This window comes from Brienomyrus brachyistius, chromosome 17, assembly GCF_023856365.1.
Source record: "Brienomyrus brachyistius isolate T26 chromosome 17, BBRACH_0.4, whole genome shotgun sequence".
In the NCBI taxonomy this organism is placed as follows: Eukaryota; Metazoa; Chordata; class Actinopteri; order Osteoglossiformes; family Mormyridae; genus Brienomyrus; species Brienomyrus brachyistius.
In genome coordinates, this window is record NC_064549.1 from 13,016,783 (window position 1) to 13,031,002 (window position 14,220).

Consider the following 14,220-nt stretch of genomic DNA (forward strand, 5'->3'; position numbering starts at 1 on the left):
TGAGCCATCTTGCTGTTTATTTGCCATTATTTTGCTCTTTTCATATATTTGTTTCATATATTTCATCTATTTCTTGTGCTTATTTCTCCACTCAACACAGATAATTTATTAAGCTCCGGGATCTTCACCCAGCCGTTACTGTGAAAGTTATAATGAAGCTGAAAAAAAGCTGAAATCTTTCAGTGCCTCAGTCCTGGAAAAATAAACTTGGAAGCCTCTGATGTTCTCAATGTGATATTTGCTGTTTTATTGCTCCTATAAAAAAATCACTGTAGTCAATCCCCAGTAGGCCTATGCGATATGACCAAAATCTGCTATCCCGATAACGATATGTCACAACTGCACCTCATATTTCAAAATTTTTTCTACAGGTCAACTGCAGTAGGAATTGGACAAAATCCGCAAATAAAAAGGATCGGGGTCACAAATGTAATGTTATCCACAAATAGACGGGAAGTGATACATAAATGTGCAAAAACCGTTTTCACATCTGCGAATCGCTCTGTATGTTCGTGGATATAATTTTACGCAACATGAATTTAAAAATACATATTTGCAGATAGTGATGTATTTGTGGTTTTTTTCTACAGACTGGCTGCAGTATATGGAGCCCCTAAGAGGTCTGGGTGTGAAAATAGTTTTTTAAATCGTTATCAGTTCTCTCGCAATAGTTTTGCGTTCCCTCACATTACTTTTCCATTACTAATAGTAACTGTACTGAGTCCGTTTGAAGTACAAAAGGTAGAATTAGTGGGCTAATAGTGGTGTGTTAGTGGTTAGGGAAATGTACTCGTGATTGAAAGATTGCAGGTTCGAGTCCCCGACCAGCAAGTCATCATTGAGGTACCCTGAATAAGGTACTGCTCCCTGGGTGCTGAATTGAATGAAGTGCACATAGAAACATTTAAATATTAATTAAAATTCACCCATAAAGAAATATGGAAAACCAAGGGGTGTTGCTTGCTTTTGTCAAAAGATTACAACTGGAAAGCTGAATATAAAGCAAACTTTACCACAGTGTCATAAACCCAAAACCACATTGGTTTATACCTCCCTGGTATTAACTCCCTGGTATAAAAGTCAGTTCATATGCAGTTTTCCTGACGTAATATCTTTCAACGTTTGTAATATATTTCAGGTTTTTCAAGTATTATATTTGCTTTCACGAGTACACTTCACATTTAATAGCCCAGCTGTCTTGGCACTGGCAGTGAATAGACACGGTACAATTATTAATAAATACATATAAACAAACAATTATTGTATTTTTTTTTAAGTTGCATGGTGTACATTGTCCCCCAATGCTTGGCAGGGAATACCAGTATTACTTAGGCTTATCCATACCGTCACGTTTCAGCAACCGGGCAAGTGTATATTCGGATCTATTAGAAACTATTGCAGATGAACATAAAACTATTTCAAAAAATATTTTCTCACTCAGAGCTCATAGGGGCTCCGTATGGATTTTTTCTACTGGTCAATGGTACGAACTGGAAAAAAATCCGTAAATAAATAGGAGGGAAGAGACAGAAAGACGTACAAAACATGTTTCACGTGTACAAATCGCTCTGCATTTTTGTGGATATGAACACAAATTTAAAAATACATATTTATGGATAGTTAAACATTTGTGTATCATGGTACATATTTGTGGATTGTCTTCTGTGGGTTACAAATAATAAAGACCAATAAAAAGTTCCGTATAAGTGCCACATCCCATGAGGCATGTAACCTTGCAATTTGTCATTCAAATTATGAAAAAAAAATGTATAAACAGTGTATTTTGCGACACCACGAGATAAATGATAGAGAATAATAAGGAATGACAGACGCTTGCATTTCGTCATTCGATACGTATCGTCATGTCGCACTGCCCTACTCTCCAGGTGTGGGAACCTTCTTACAGTTCTTCTCTGGAGATCTAGCAGGGGTGTTAGTGATTTGGTTGGAGTCGTGGGAACTGGGTGGAGGTCCCACTGGCTGCCGGAGTGCTGGTGGAGAGGCTACCAGCTCAACGTAGAGAGGAGTACAGAAACACCCCCAGGGTTTCTGTCATATGAGATGGTGGGAGTTTCAAACTCAAAAGCTACTCTGGAAGGAAATGCCATAAACTGCCCCCTGGGGGACTTCCTCCATGTTTGCCCTGGTGGTGTCCCCTTTGGGCCTCAGTTCATATTGAAATGATTTAGTAATGACAGACGCTCTGAAGTTAGAAAACGGAGCACTGACAAGACACCAGCCAGTGACGCTGAAGTCCCCAGTGAACAACATGAAAAGGCCAGATATTTCAGATCAGGATGTGCCCTGGGCAGAATGCCAGTCAGTGGCATGGACATACCGACAACAGGGGCAATTTAGCCAACTTTACAGAAGCTTCTACTGCTCTTCTGACAATAAAACAATCACCCTTTACTTCCTAACACATGGATTATTCCTACCATCCCAAAGCTATCCCCGCAGTGAAAAGAAGTGTGGCCCATTCCAAGGGACAGAAGGGACACAAAATAGAGATAGACAGAGAGAGAGAGAGAGAGAGAGAGAGAGAGCGCTCCCAGGAAGAGATCTATTATTCTGAACAGTGACTGTCCTCGTGTTGATTTCTGTCTCAATTTAATCTCTTCCATGGCGTTTGAGTGGATTAGCAATTAGCCATTCCGGTCAGGTCGCTCCTGATCCGCGTCGTCATTGTCACCGCCAATGACAGACGGGAGAGCATCGCTCATTAAAAGCCCGGGGACACTCGGAAGACCTCTGCTTTGGAATTCTTTCCATTAACTGTGACACATCGGGGGCAAGAGAGGAGTACAAGTGGATTCATTTCCGTGAAGACCCACCGCGCACAGTGCCAAACATCACACACACACACAAAGCAGGCACTGGAACACAGCTGAGAATCTGTCATGTTGAAGACCGCAAGGTGAATGCAAAAGGGAGCACTGTGATTCTCACCAATAGGTGTCAGGAAGTGTAGACCATACCAACCATAACTACCACTTACAAGAGCTAAAGTCACTCCATTCTTCTCGTAAAAGAAGAGGCAGACTCTCAGGATTAAGCTGAAATGGTTCAGTTTGTCCACTTGATGCCCTGAGCAATGGGAATACCACAGACAACTGAAAGAACATTTGGAGAATTCCTCTTTTCAGCACCATAGAAAATCTGGAAGTTTAGCTCTCAACCAAGCTTCATAATGAGAAAGTGATTAAACAAATGATCTTAAAATAAGGTGAATGCTGATAAAAATATCTCACAAAACCTTAAGCATCTAAAACACGCCATCTGTGAAGCCACGCCCACTGATAATACTTTGAGGTTCATCCTGCATCAACACTTCGCCTGCCATCGTGCTGAGGATGTGACGCAGAATGGCCGCTGTCCATGCTTATCTGAGGGATCTGTTGATTGGCCACTGCGTTAATGGTTAGCACTGTTGCCTCACACCTCTAGGAGCAGTGTTTGGGTCTTCAGTATGGCTCCATGCATGTGGAGTTTGCATGTTCTCCCTGAGCGACGATGGGATTTCGCTCAGTTTCCCCCACAGTATAAAACATGCTGAGGTTAATTGGAGTTGCTAAAATTCCCAGTAGGTGTGCATGTGTGAGTGCATGGTGTGTGAGTGTGCCCTACTTTGGGTTGGCACCCCATCCTGGGCTGTTCCCTACCTCGCGCCCGTGGTCTCCGAAATAGGCTCAGGACCCCCCACAATCCTGCATAGGACAAGCGTTACAGAAAATGGGTGGATTTATGGGCTACTGCGTCGAAATGCGATTGGCTGCATTATCATCCAAAGACGATGTGTGAAACCACACGGCGCATGTAGCGTTAAAGTCATGGCTGTGAGACTCAAGACATTCGCCCAGCCTGTATAAAAACGCTGCCCCTGACTGAGGCCAAATGCTGACCGTTCCAGTTTACAGCAGCTTTGACTTTAGTGGGTTATTATTAGCCCAACCCTGCTGCTGTGACCCTCGTTCCCAGACGTGTGGCCAGCTGGGTCCTGCGGCCGCATAGCCGGGCCACGCGCTTCCGGGACCTCGGGGGCCCTCTTCACACATCAGCGACAGGGACACACCTCGGGACGACATGCTGCGTCCTTATGTGACATTCCGGGATGGTTACAGATTAACACCCGGGGGAAGAGCACTGCAGTTTCGGTCAGTGTTTTTCAGATGTGTCACCAGGAATTTTAAAAGCACAGAAAACAGGCTGAATGCAAGAATTTCTGCACAAAATGGCTGCTTTAGAAGCCGGCCGCAGTGCCTAGTGCAGGAGATGCGTTTTCTTTGGGAGGCTGCAGTGCTTCCCATTCACTGCATGCACATCACTTCCTGACAGCGAAGTACCCGCTCATCAACTTATCATAATACTGCAGTCGGCACACAATAGAGCGATTTTTAGATAAACAGGAAATTTACCTTCAGTTGGGGTCTCCACCCTTATTTACAGTGAGAGATACAGTACATCTCCAAAGGAAATAATGTGTGGAGCTACAGTACAGTATGTGTCTGATGTAATAGAATATTCAATCACTGAGGGGCGGGGGTTAGGAATTGAGGGGTAAAAATGTAAATGGTAAAAGCTGTCAGCCGGGGGGGGGGGGATAGGGGGCAATGCTGATGTAAAAGTTGTCAAGTAGAGGGGGGGGAGAGGTCTAACGTCAATAGACATGAGCAATGCGTTGCCGACAGCTGACCCACAGAAAGTGGTTTCAATGGCTGGTGAGAAGATGTAGGCACTGGAACCTTCCATGTTCACACCACCTGTGTGCACCACCTGCCTTCCAAGAGTAAAAGTGGCTAAAAACCAGGACTACCGCTCATTTTATTCCGTTTGCTCAATGATCCATTTGTCATTACGAGCCCAAGCCACCAGGGCGGCGCTGTGGTCACACATAGGCCCAACGCTGGTCTCCCAGAGCATACCTGTTGCTTCGGCATGTAAACCAGTATCGTGTGCAGAGGCTTCCAGTATCACCAAACTGGAAGAAGAGAACAAATTGGCATGTTGCCTTCAGGAGACACCTACAGTAGGTTTCAGACATATCTGCAAATGCAGGTATATGTTATTGATGGTTATTAAAATGATTAAAAATGCTTAGAAGGTAACCATTCTGAGCGCCTTGATGACGTTCCCTCTCATAGCTGGTAATTTCTGTATTATTTCTAGCAGTATGCAGAGATTTACTGCACGAATTCACTTATAGGCCTTCAGCAATAAACCATCAAGAAGGTCCTGGCTAGCAGATAGAAGGCCTCAGTTTGCCTAGAGTGACCTCTAGTTGGCTGCCCGACGTAGATTTAATAATCCCTAAATCAGGCTTTGGCTACCGGCGTGCTCGCTGCAGAGACACAGCACCGACGTCCGCCTCGCAGATGTGCCCGCTATCGAAATCAAATAACGAAATGTTAGCGTGACCCTGCAGTTTCCACCGGCCCAGTTAATCTGTCCTGAGGAAGGGACCTGTCAATAAATTACAGCGGGGGCTGACCAATGGGATGTGACTCATGCCTTGGGCCTGCGAATGGCGTCCTTCATGATACTGGCTAGGTAGAGGGCTGGCAAAGTGAGACGGATTCGTTCAAGTTACAAGCTTACCTGCTATTCTCTAAGGACACAATAATGGGGAAAGGATGAAAAAACTCTGTGCCCGCATACTAATGGATTATTAAGTCGTTAATTGTCAATACAAGGCACATCACTTACAAGGGATATTAAATCTTGGACGGCCACTCGTGATTTTGGACAACAGTCCAAAATCACTCAAAGCATCCAACACGGCATTATCCATCACCAAACAATGGCAGGACGTTTATTCAAACAGAGATGCCATTGGGAACAGCTCCGAGAGGAGATCTTAAAGCTTTACAAGACGCCAGACCATGAAGTGTACTCACCATCATCATGGAATGCAGTTAGACAGTACAGAGTGGACTCAGTTAACTGACAAACACGTACTCATCACAGAGTATAAGTCAAACAAACAGAATATATATAAAACCATGAGAGTACAGGTCGTATATCGTAATTTGAATACTGAAACTTCACAAAACAAATACCAATCAAACACATACCATAACCCTAATGTTTACATTTATTTATCAGACACCGAGGAAAGCATGGAGCCAGAGATTAGGGTAAGCTATTGTCCAAAGCCTTTGCAGCATTTAGGATTAATGACCTTCCGCAATGGCCCAATGATGATACTGGCCTGTGGACCATGTGATTAGAACCCAAGACCACGTACTGGTCAAAGATCGCTAACCAACTGACCAACCAGTCAAAAGTTTGGACATGCCAAGTCGCCTACAAATAGTAATAGTGTCGCATCACATGACCTGGCCACCTGACCTAGGCGCAGTAGAGATGGTTTTGAAGAAGCTAATCAGTGCTCAGCATTTATGTGGGAGCTCCTTCAGGACAGCTGGACAGCATCCCAGGAGGCCACCTCTTGAAAGTGGCGTAAAGGACACAGTAGGGTCAGATAATCCCTGGAGCAATTGGGGTTAAGAACCTTGCTCAAAGGACCAACGGTGGGATCACACCGTAAACCCAAGGATTTGAACCAGCAACCTTCTGAGTCCCAACCCACACAGCTGCTCCCCCAACAAATATTTTTGCTTTTGGTCAGTGTATAATTCAATATGTCACCTCACAATTTTGAGGTCTTTATAATTATTCCAAAATGCAGAGAATAGTACTAATAAACATTTTCATGAGATGGTGTCTCCAGAGTGTTCACTGGTACTGAATACATCCAAAGCGTACACCTATCAATGCCTGACCAGCAAACTAAGGACGACCAAGTAAAGAGGAGGCAGAGTGGCAGTGGTAAGGCAGAGGGACATCTGATCAATACACTTAGGCTCCATAACTAGAGCAGCTTTAACATTTCTACAGAAATCTCTCTTCATAAAACATAACAGGGACTAGAAAATTTCAAAGTGAACAATAGCGATAATCAAGGCTGCAGTAGGTGGAACCTTCATGTAAAAACAGTCAGTAAGGGTTAGTAATTCTATATAAAACCATGGACCTGCCTCTGCTTATGAGGGTTATATAAAACATCCACTTGCCAATGGCCTTTTGCAGAACATTCACCTTAAAAGTGGGCGACACATTAACGGCAATTTCACAAAGGGAATTAAATGGCCTCTCAGTACTACTGAACGGGCCCATTGTTGCACTGGAGGGGGTTAACCCAGGCCCACCAATGGCCCATGCAAAGGGTCAGTCTTAGCGAGGCAGGGGGGCCACGACCCCCCATAAAATGGATGGCATACGTATGATACAGCCATGGCTGCACATGAAAGGACGAGGCACGGGGGCAAGACCTCAGCAGCAAGAGGGTTTGCAATTTGACACGAAACTCCATTAAGGTCACATGGGCCAGCAGGAATATCAGAAGGGCGCTGAAATGAGAGGACAGGAGTAGCATGTGAACACTGAGGTGTGCTTATTCTAACGGCCCCCATTCCTCACCCACTTAACATTCGTCAGGATTCACTGCAAAGCTTTCATCGCCATCTGCTCAAGTGAAGGTAGCCCATACGGCATTTTCATCCAAGTCTTCAAATAAAAGGCATGTTTGGAAATGTCTGGCCGCAGCTATAGCAGATGCACAAATACAGTAGAAAGAAAATGTCAAAATAATGTTTTGTCAAAGTGAATAGCTTTCTGAGCTGTCTAGTTGTACTGATGGTATTTATTTCTTTGCTGACACAAATCCAAAAACTCACAGTTTCACCCACGTATTTAACTGGAACAAATGAAGTATGACATCTCAAGGGCACTCTCTCTTGTGGATCTCGAACCAGCAACATTCTGGTGAAGCATCCATGTCCTTAACTGCCCTAGTGCCAACATTTCTGGAAAGACACACATCCAGGCATGGAAAAAACGAGAAACGGAACGCTTTAAAACATGATCACATTTTGGAAAACGTGTGCCCCAGTCTCTTAGCAAGCTGCTCCTAAAAAAAGCCGCCGTGACCGAGCATGGTTAGGCCCCGCCCTTCCCAGGCCGAAGTGCCGCGATTTCCCAGCATGCCCTCTGCTCCTCCTGTCACACCTCAGACGCCCCATATGCAGAACGAGCTGGCCTAGTTTATATGCCACTCTCCCCTCCTCCAAAACAGGAAAGAGGGGGGCCGCTGTAACGGAGAGGGAGACTCGCTCACAAAGAGAACGACTCACAAAGTCAACTGACGCAACAGACATTAAAAAATAAACATGCCACGACCAAATCTTTTGCACCATATTTACTGCTCCTGCTAAGAATCTCATTCCTACTGTCCAAAGGCGGTGTGGGGAAATTTATAAACACAACACACACACACAAACACACACCTCTACTGAACCTGTAGCTATGGTTCGGCTGTGCTTGTTTTATGTACCTATAATTATACCTAAATTTGTTTACTGAAACTCCTGTATGAAAAAACATCCATTAAATAAATGAATACATATATTTAAGGGCCAAACCTTCCACATATTTCCAGGCTGCTGTTGGCGAACAGAACCGGGCCACCAGCAGGAGGGTGCCGGTGAAATGCGGCCCATTTAAATGCCATGTGGGGAAGGATGAGCGCCGTCCGTCATCTCTGCACCGGCCCCACTTGTCGCACAGCTACCACGCAAATTGGCAGCTGAATGTCAGGGCCCTATTTAGTTAAATGAAAAGGGCCCTTAGCCAGCCTGCCCGGACTCAGCAGAGCAGTGCCGGCAGCAGGTACCTGCCAGTAACACTGCCTTCCTGAATCCCTCCTTATAGCTGACCTCTAAAGTGCCAGTCTGAGGCTGGTCATTACCCAAGCAAATCCAGAGCCCAAATCATATGGAAAGGTCAGATTGTAGAGGAGGTGGGTCCGTACAACTAGAGGAGGCGGAACCATGAAATCTGATTGGTTGGTCCCAGCTCCTCTACAATGTCATTGGTTCCTTCTGCCCTCAGAACTCCCATGAGCATCTATTTACAAAACAAAAGGGAGCATCCTGTTTGTTTTAGTCTGTTCAGCTTTTCATGTTACAAACTTCACTTTGCACTAAAGAGAAACATTTAAGACAAAACTCACAGGGAATTCGCTACTCCTTTTAAAGAACCATGCATTAGAGAACTAATTTTAAAAAGCACATACCATAGGATTATCTGGCCATTCAATTTCCTTACATCAATCTCCTTATATGATTTTAGATCTCCAATAAAGTAAAGAGCTTCTGACCTTGTGCCAGGATTTTTCTGGAAAAAGCAGAATGAGAACACACAATACCTTGTGAATCTGAAGTAACAATGGCTAATGTGGTACTTCTTGGCTAGCACACTTTGACTTGGCTAGGATGCTACGGCTTGGCAATTGTGATAAAACTAAGCTATTCCGCTGCATCTTGCCTAGAATGTCACGACTTACCTAATGTGCAAAAGCATGACTAACAAAATGCAGCCTGGCTAACATGCAAAAACTTAGCTACCCTGCTTCATCTTGGGTAGCGTGTTACACATGGCTCTCACACATGTACCAGAAGTGACCCAGCAAATATCGGCACCATCACATGTTACTGGCTAAGACCAGTATGGCCACCTGCCATACGCTTTCAGTACAAATTACATCACTTCTGTGATGACCTCACATTTGAAGTCGCAGACTGTAAATACAATGACAGTTGGCTCACAAACACGTCTTTTCAGCCAATAAAAGCTCGACTGGGAAAAGTCTTAAATTAAAACATAGATGATTTTTCTCCAAAACAGTAACGGGAAACCCAACTGAAGACACTCTACAGTTACCCAGGAAAGAGAAATTGCAACATCATAATATGATGTGTGATGATTTTTGAAAGATATCGTGAAATATTCTTTTTATCCATTTAACTCTCCTGCCCCCCAAGGGGTATATTAGACTCCTGACATTCATCAGACTTCCTCGACCCACACAATTTCCAGCCTGGATCACTGAGAATCACCAAGCCTGGTAGAGCCACGACCCTCAGAAAGGCATACACTAGTGAGTTGTTTTAATGAAATACTCCAGTCTTCAAACATTTGATGTCCTCTATCAAATATTCACAGTTTACATCTTGGACAAGGGCCAAGATGATGGTGTAACCACTAATCCCTCACCAGTTACATGCAGTGAATTCTCACTGAGTTGAAGCAACACACACTGAGGAATGAATAGCAAACATCTGACTAAAAGAGAGAATGGCTTTTTCTGTTATTTTTGTTCTTGGTAATTCACCAGTTGTGTAATGTAACTTCTGCACAATCAAAGTCAGTTTTATTTGTCAATTCCTTCAAATGTACTTGACATACAAAGGAATCGAAATTACGTCAAGTACATTTGAAGGAATTGACAAATAAAACTGACCTTGACTTGACAATATAGTCATATCCACCAAACGCAATGTTAAAGAATGTTTTAATTTTGCTTGATGGTCAACACTCCCTTTTAAAAATTCTAACTTTTTTTGCAGCATTCTTTCTGTTCTGTCTCGTTATTAGCCTTCAGAAATACCGCTGTGCATTCCAATCTCTTCGTCATCAAGCATCATTCCCGGGCTGATATTCTGATCTTCGTGCATTTTGAAAAACCAAATATGTGACATATTTCAAGATAAGACTGCATTTCTATTTTCAAAAACATATGTGGTCATCCTTTTGGATTTGAAGGGTACACTGTAAAACTGCTAAATTACTAACAATTAACAAAGAACTGCTAAAATGGAGGACATACCCACTGTTACCAACCGCTGTCCAAAAATGCTGTGGGCATCAATCACTCTGTCAATCCATCCATTTTGCAAAACCACTTATCTAATTGTGGTTTGGGTTTTTCATTTTTTCCATTCCTTTCATTCATAATTTATTTAGTTATTCTAGTATCATCGGTTTGAGTTGAACATACGTTTATATTTTTGAATGGGGAAAAAAACTAATAAAACAACATGTATCCTCTGTGGTTTTTCACATTAACTACTAGTCGGTATTTTTATTTTCCTCCCCAACTCCTTGAGTAATGCTTAGTATATTCTATGCCTTAGAATAAAACTGGAGGAGTGTTCCCGCGTAAGATCCCAGCCTTCTGATTGGACGGACTGCCTACGACCTACTTTCAGACTCAGGTAGTGAAAAAACTATTAATGTGTATGTCCCGATCGCTTCAGCTGTAACATTTCTTTTAATATAGATTATAATACCCTACCTTGATTTCATATTTGAAGCAACTGTCAAAATGCGTTTGCACAGCTCGTGTCCGCCGTACCCGAATAGCCTTATTCACTTTAATACGGTCAATCAAGATACTGTATCTTTACATATAGCAGTCTAGAAAGAGGGCACAACCGAGTCACTGTTGCTTTGACATGTTTGCAACCAGCATTATGCGCCCTTCTTTAACAACAGCAAATATTTTTATTCTTAATTAGCTCCGTGAAGACAAAGGTTCCCAGTCTACCCAGAATGACACGAGTCTCTGGAAGCGTTCATTTTAAATCCTGGGAATGTTAACAAGCTACCCCGATCTGAAACTGGGACAGACAGATCGTCGAAATGGATGTGTAAACATTTCTAGCAACCTTTGCACGCATTGATCCGTCATTTGCAGGTGCCACGGAGGACAAAAACAAGACATGCGGGGAATGGAGCGGGAGGGGGACGGCGCTCTCATTTTGTATTTCGATAAAGCGAGATCATCCTCGGCATGCAGGCTTTCCGTCCGTCTCTGGATGTAATCATTACCCGCCATTATTAAGGGAGCTGTTTCACGGTGAAAGAATGAATTCATGTCATGAAATTCAGTATATATTATTTTGGGACATAATTAGACAATCGGACTCTGTTTTTCTTACCTCTATAATACGACAAACCACTACAGCAATACAAATTAAAATTCCATCTGTACGTTATTCTTTATACGGTATCTCCATCATATGTTACACAATACTCATAATAAATAACACAGCGATGTTTTGTGAAACTGAATAGTTGTGATCATAACAGAAACCACCATATGCGTGTCTTGCTGGTAAAATCCCGAGAGCCTTGCCAAAAGATCTCTTAAATACCGGAGGAACTTGTTGACAAAAACTTTGCTTTAATGTAGATACATGCTTTCGGATGACAGTTATCCCCTGACCAACTACAGTCATACTAGATAACGAAAGGAAGACATATGTAATACACCACGCAACCACCAAGGCAGCTCAGATCTGATACACGTGTTTTATTCAATCACAAATCAGCCTGAAAATAAAGATAAAATGTAAAACAGAGAAGATAATAATTAGAAAAGTATCTTCTGGCATGCGTCTCCTTCATATATCGGATATCTGACCCCTGTAAATGACCAGATTATCATATCTACGTCGAATACCGTTTTCACTAGCAACAGTTAACTTCATAGTATTCAAATGGCTGCTCTGGTGGGGTTTTAGACAGCTATTTATCAACCTTAATACAGGCCACGCACGTTACAGCTGAAACATCAAAACTTGCCGTAAATGATACCCACACACACACTCAAAAATATTAATCTTACCTGCAGCGCCGAAGAATATCAATGTCCAGATGAACGTCTTGGTGTGAAGCATTGCAAACAGCTGCGTGATTTTAATCAATGAATTTTCCCCTTTTTTATAGACGAATATCCGTGGGATAATGCGTTGATTGAGTTGGTGGGTGCCTATTCGGTTCTCACCGATTTCCGAGATATGTTTTCAAACGGCAATTAGGTTTTCTGATAGGACCTCTTACAAAGCCCGAAGAGCAAACGCAGCTGAGCTCACGAACGGCTGTAAATGGGCTCAGAATACGGAGTGATGCGCCCGAGCAATCGCGCTGGCACTCCGACGTCCTCTGGGTTATACCTACACCAAACGCCTTAAATATCTGCTCTGCAACTAAATCGATAGCTCCTCAACGCTGTACCTTGGAAACCTTGGAAACAGCAGATGCGTCTTTGGAAAATCTTGGCATGGAGTCGTTCAAAACTTGGATTTGACGTCTCAAAATTAAACTGGATTTCCCCTCGATGCGTTTGCTCCTGCGTATTGTAATAAAATGCCCCGTCCCGTGAACAGAAGCAATTTATACTATACTACAGCCTATAATACAAATCACCAGAACAGTTAAGGGACTACTGAAATGATTTCAGACTGTTATTTGTCTGTTGCATGTCATCGAAATAACTGTTGTACAAAAAACATATATAAATTTTATTGTCATGTGTACAGTGTAATGGTTCAGTCCGAAGACGCTCGAAGTTGAATTAACCGTGTGTGTTTGTGTGTGTGTGTGTGTATGTGTGTGAAAACAGTAATACTGATATCTGAAAAAACATATCAAAGCTTTGTGCAAATACATTCTCTGCGATAATAACAATAATAACCCCTGACCTGAAGAAGACTTTCAGTTTGAATAGGCATGCTAGAATTAACATCGATTTAATGTTACTTTGCTACACATGGGATTTAGTGAAATATGTAGGACAGAAGTTTAGTAAAAGCACAATTCACCACACACGGCCTATAGCATTTTTTAAATTAAGTTTGCCTGCGCTTACCACCAGGAAAAAAAGAAATTTACAAAACACACATTATTGGGAGACACAAACAAGCAGGCTATTGACAGATACATTAGGCTTAAGCCACAGGCAAAATCTATGTGCTTTTGTCCGCGCTGTTTGTTAAAGCAGCCGCGGGGATTTTCACGAAGGCTTAGGGGGACAAACTGTTACAATCCCACGTTCAGACGTGACTGATGAACCTTCTGTCCTCGTATTGAGTATCTGTGTCTGTCACAGCTTGAAGGCAGCGTTTTAAAAATTGCTCTATTTAGCGTGTTTTTAAGTAACACTGATGATATGTCATTGAGCCTCTTTTGGTATTTCTGGCACGTGTTTTTCAGTGATTATACTTGCTCTTACGCACACGTCTGCAATTGAAGTGAATGCAGTTTATAATAATAATAACAATAATAATAATACCCAGTAGGATAAGCGGTTTGGAAAATTGATTATTATTATTATTATTATTATTGTTATTATTATTATTATTATACATAGTGGACGCGTGCTAAAAGCTAAAAACGATTACATATCAGTAAAATGAGACGGACTACTCGCAGTTCTTTCAACTCAGAATTTCGAGTATAGTGCCCCCCATAGATATACTTTAATTTCTAGTGATAGGTTTATGTCGTTTAATGGCTTGCAGTTTGAAAATTGCTATA

At 42.5% G+C, this 14,220-nt stretch overlaps 1 protein-coding gene across 8 annotated transcripts in view; it reads right to left on the reverse strand.

The window, feature by feature from the left end:
* Window positions 1-13,184, reverse strand: part of ncam1b (neural cell adhesion molecule 1b) — a 99,283-nt gene extending 86,099 nt beyond the window's left edge. For 2 of the 8 annotated variants that reach the window (XM_048980922.1, XM_048980921.1), the window contains exon 1: window positions 12,530-13,176. In XM_048980922.1, the coding sequence (XP_048836879.1) occupies window positions 12,530-12,581 (52 nt within the window). In that variant the 5' untranslated portion in view covers window positions 12,582-13,176. Of the gene's footprint in view, window positions 1-12,529 lie in introns of all 8 variants that reach the window. The other 6 variants (XM_048980925.1, XM_048980923.1, XM_048980928.1 and 3 more) reach the window with 4 other exon arrangements.
* Between the last annotated feature and the right edge of the window lie 1,036 nt (window positions 13,185-14,220).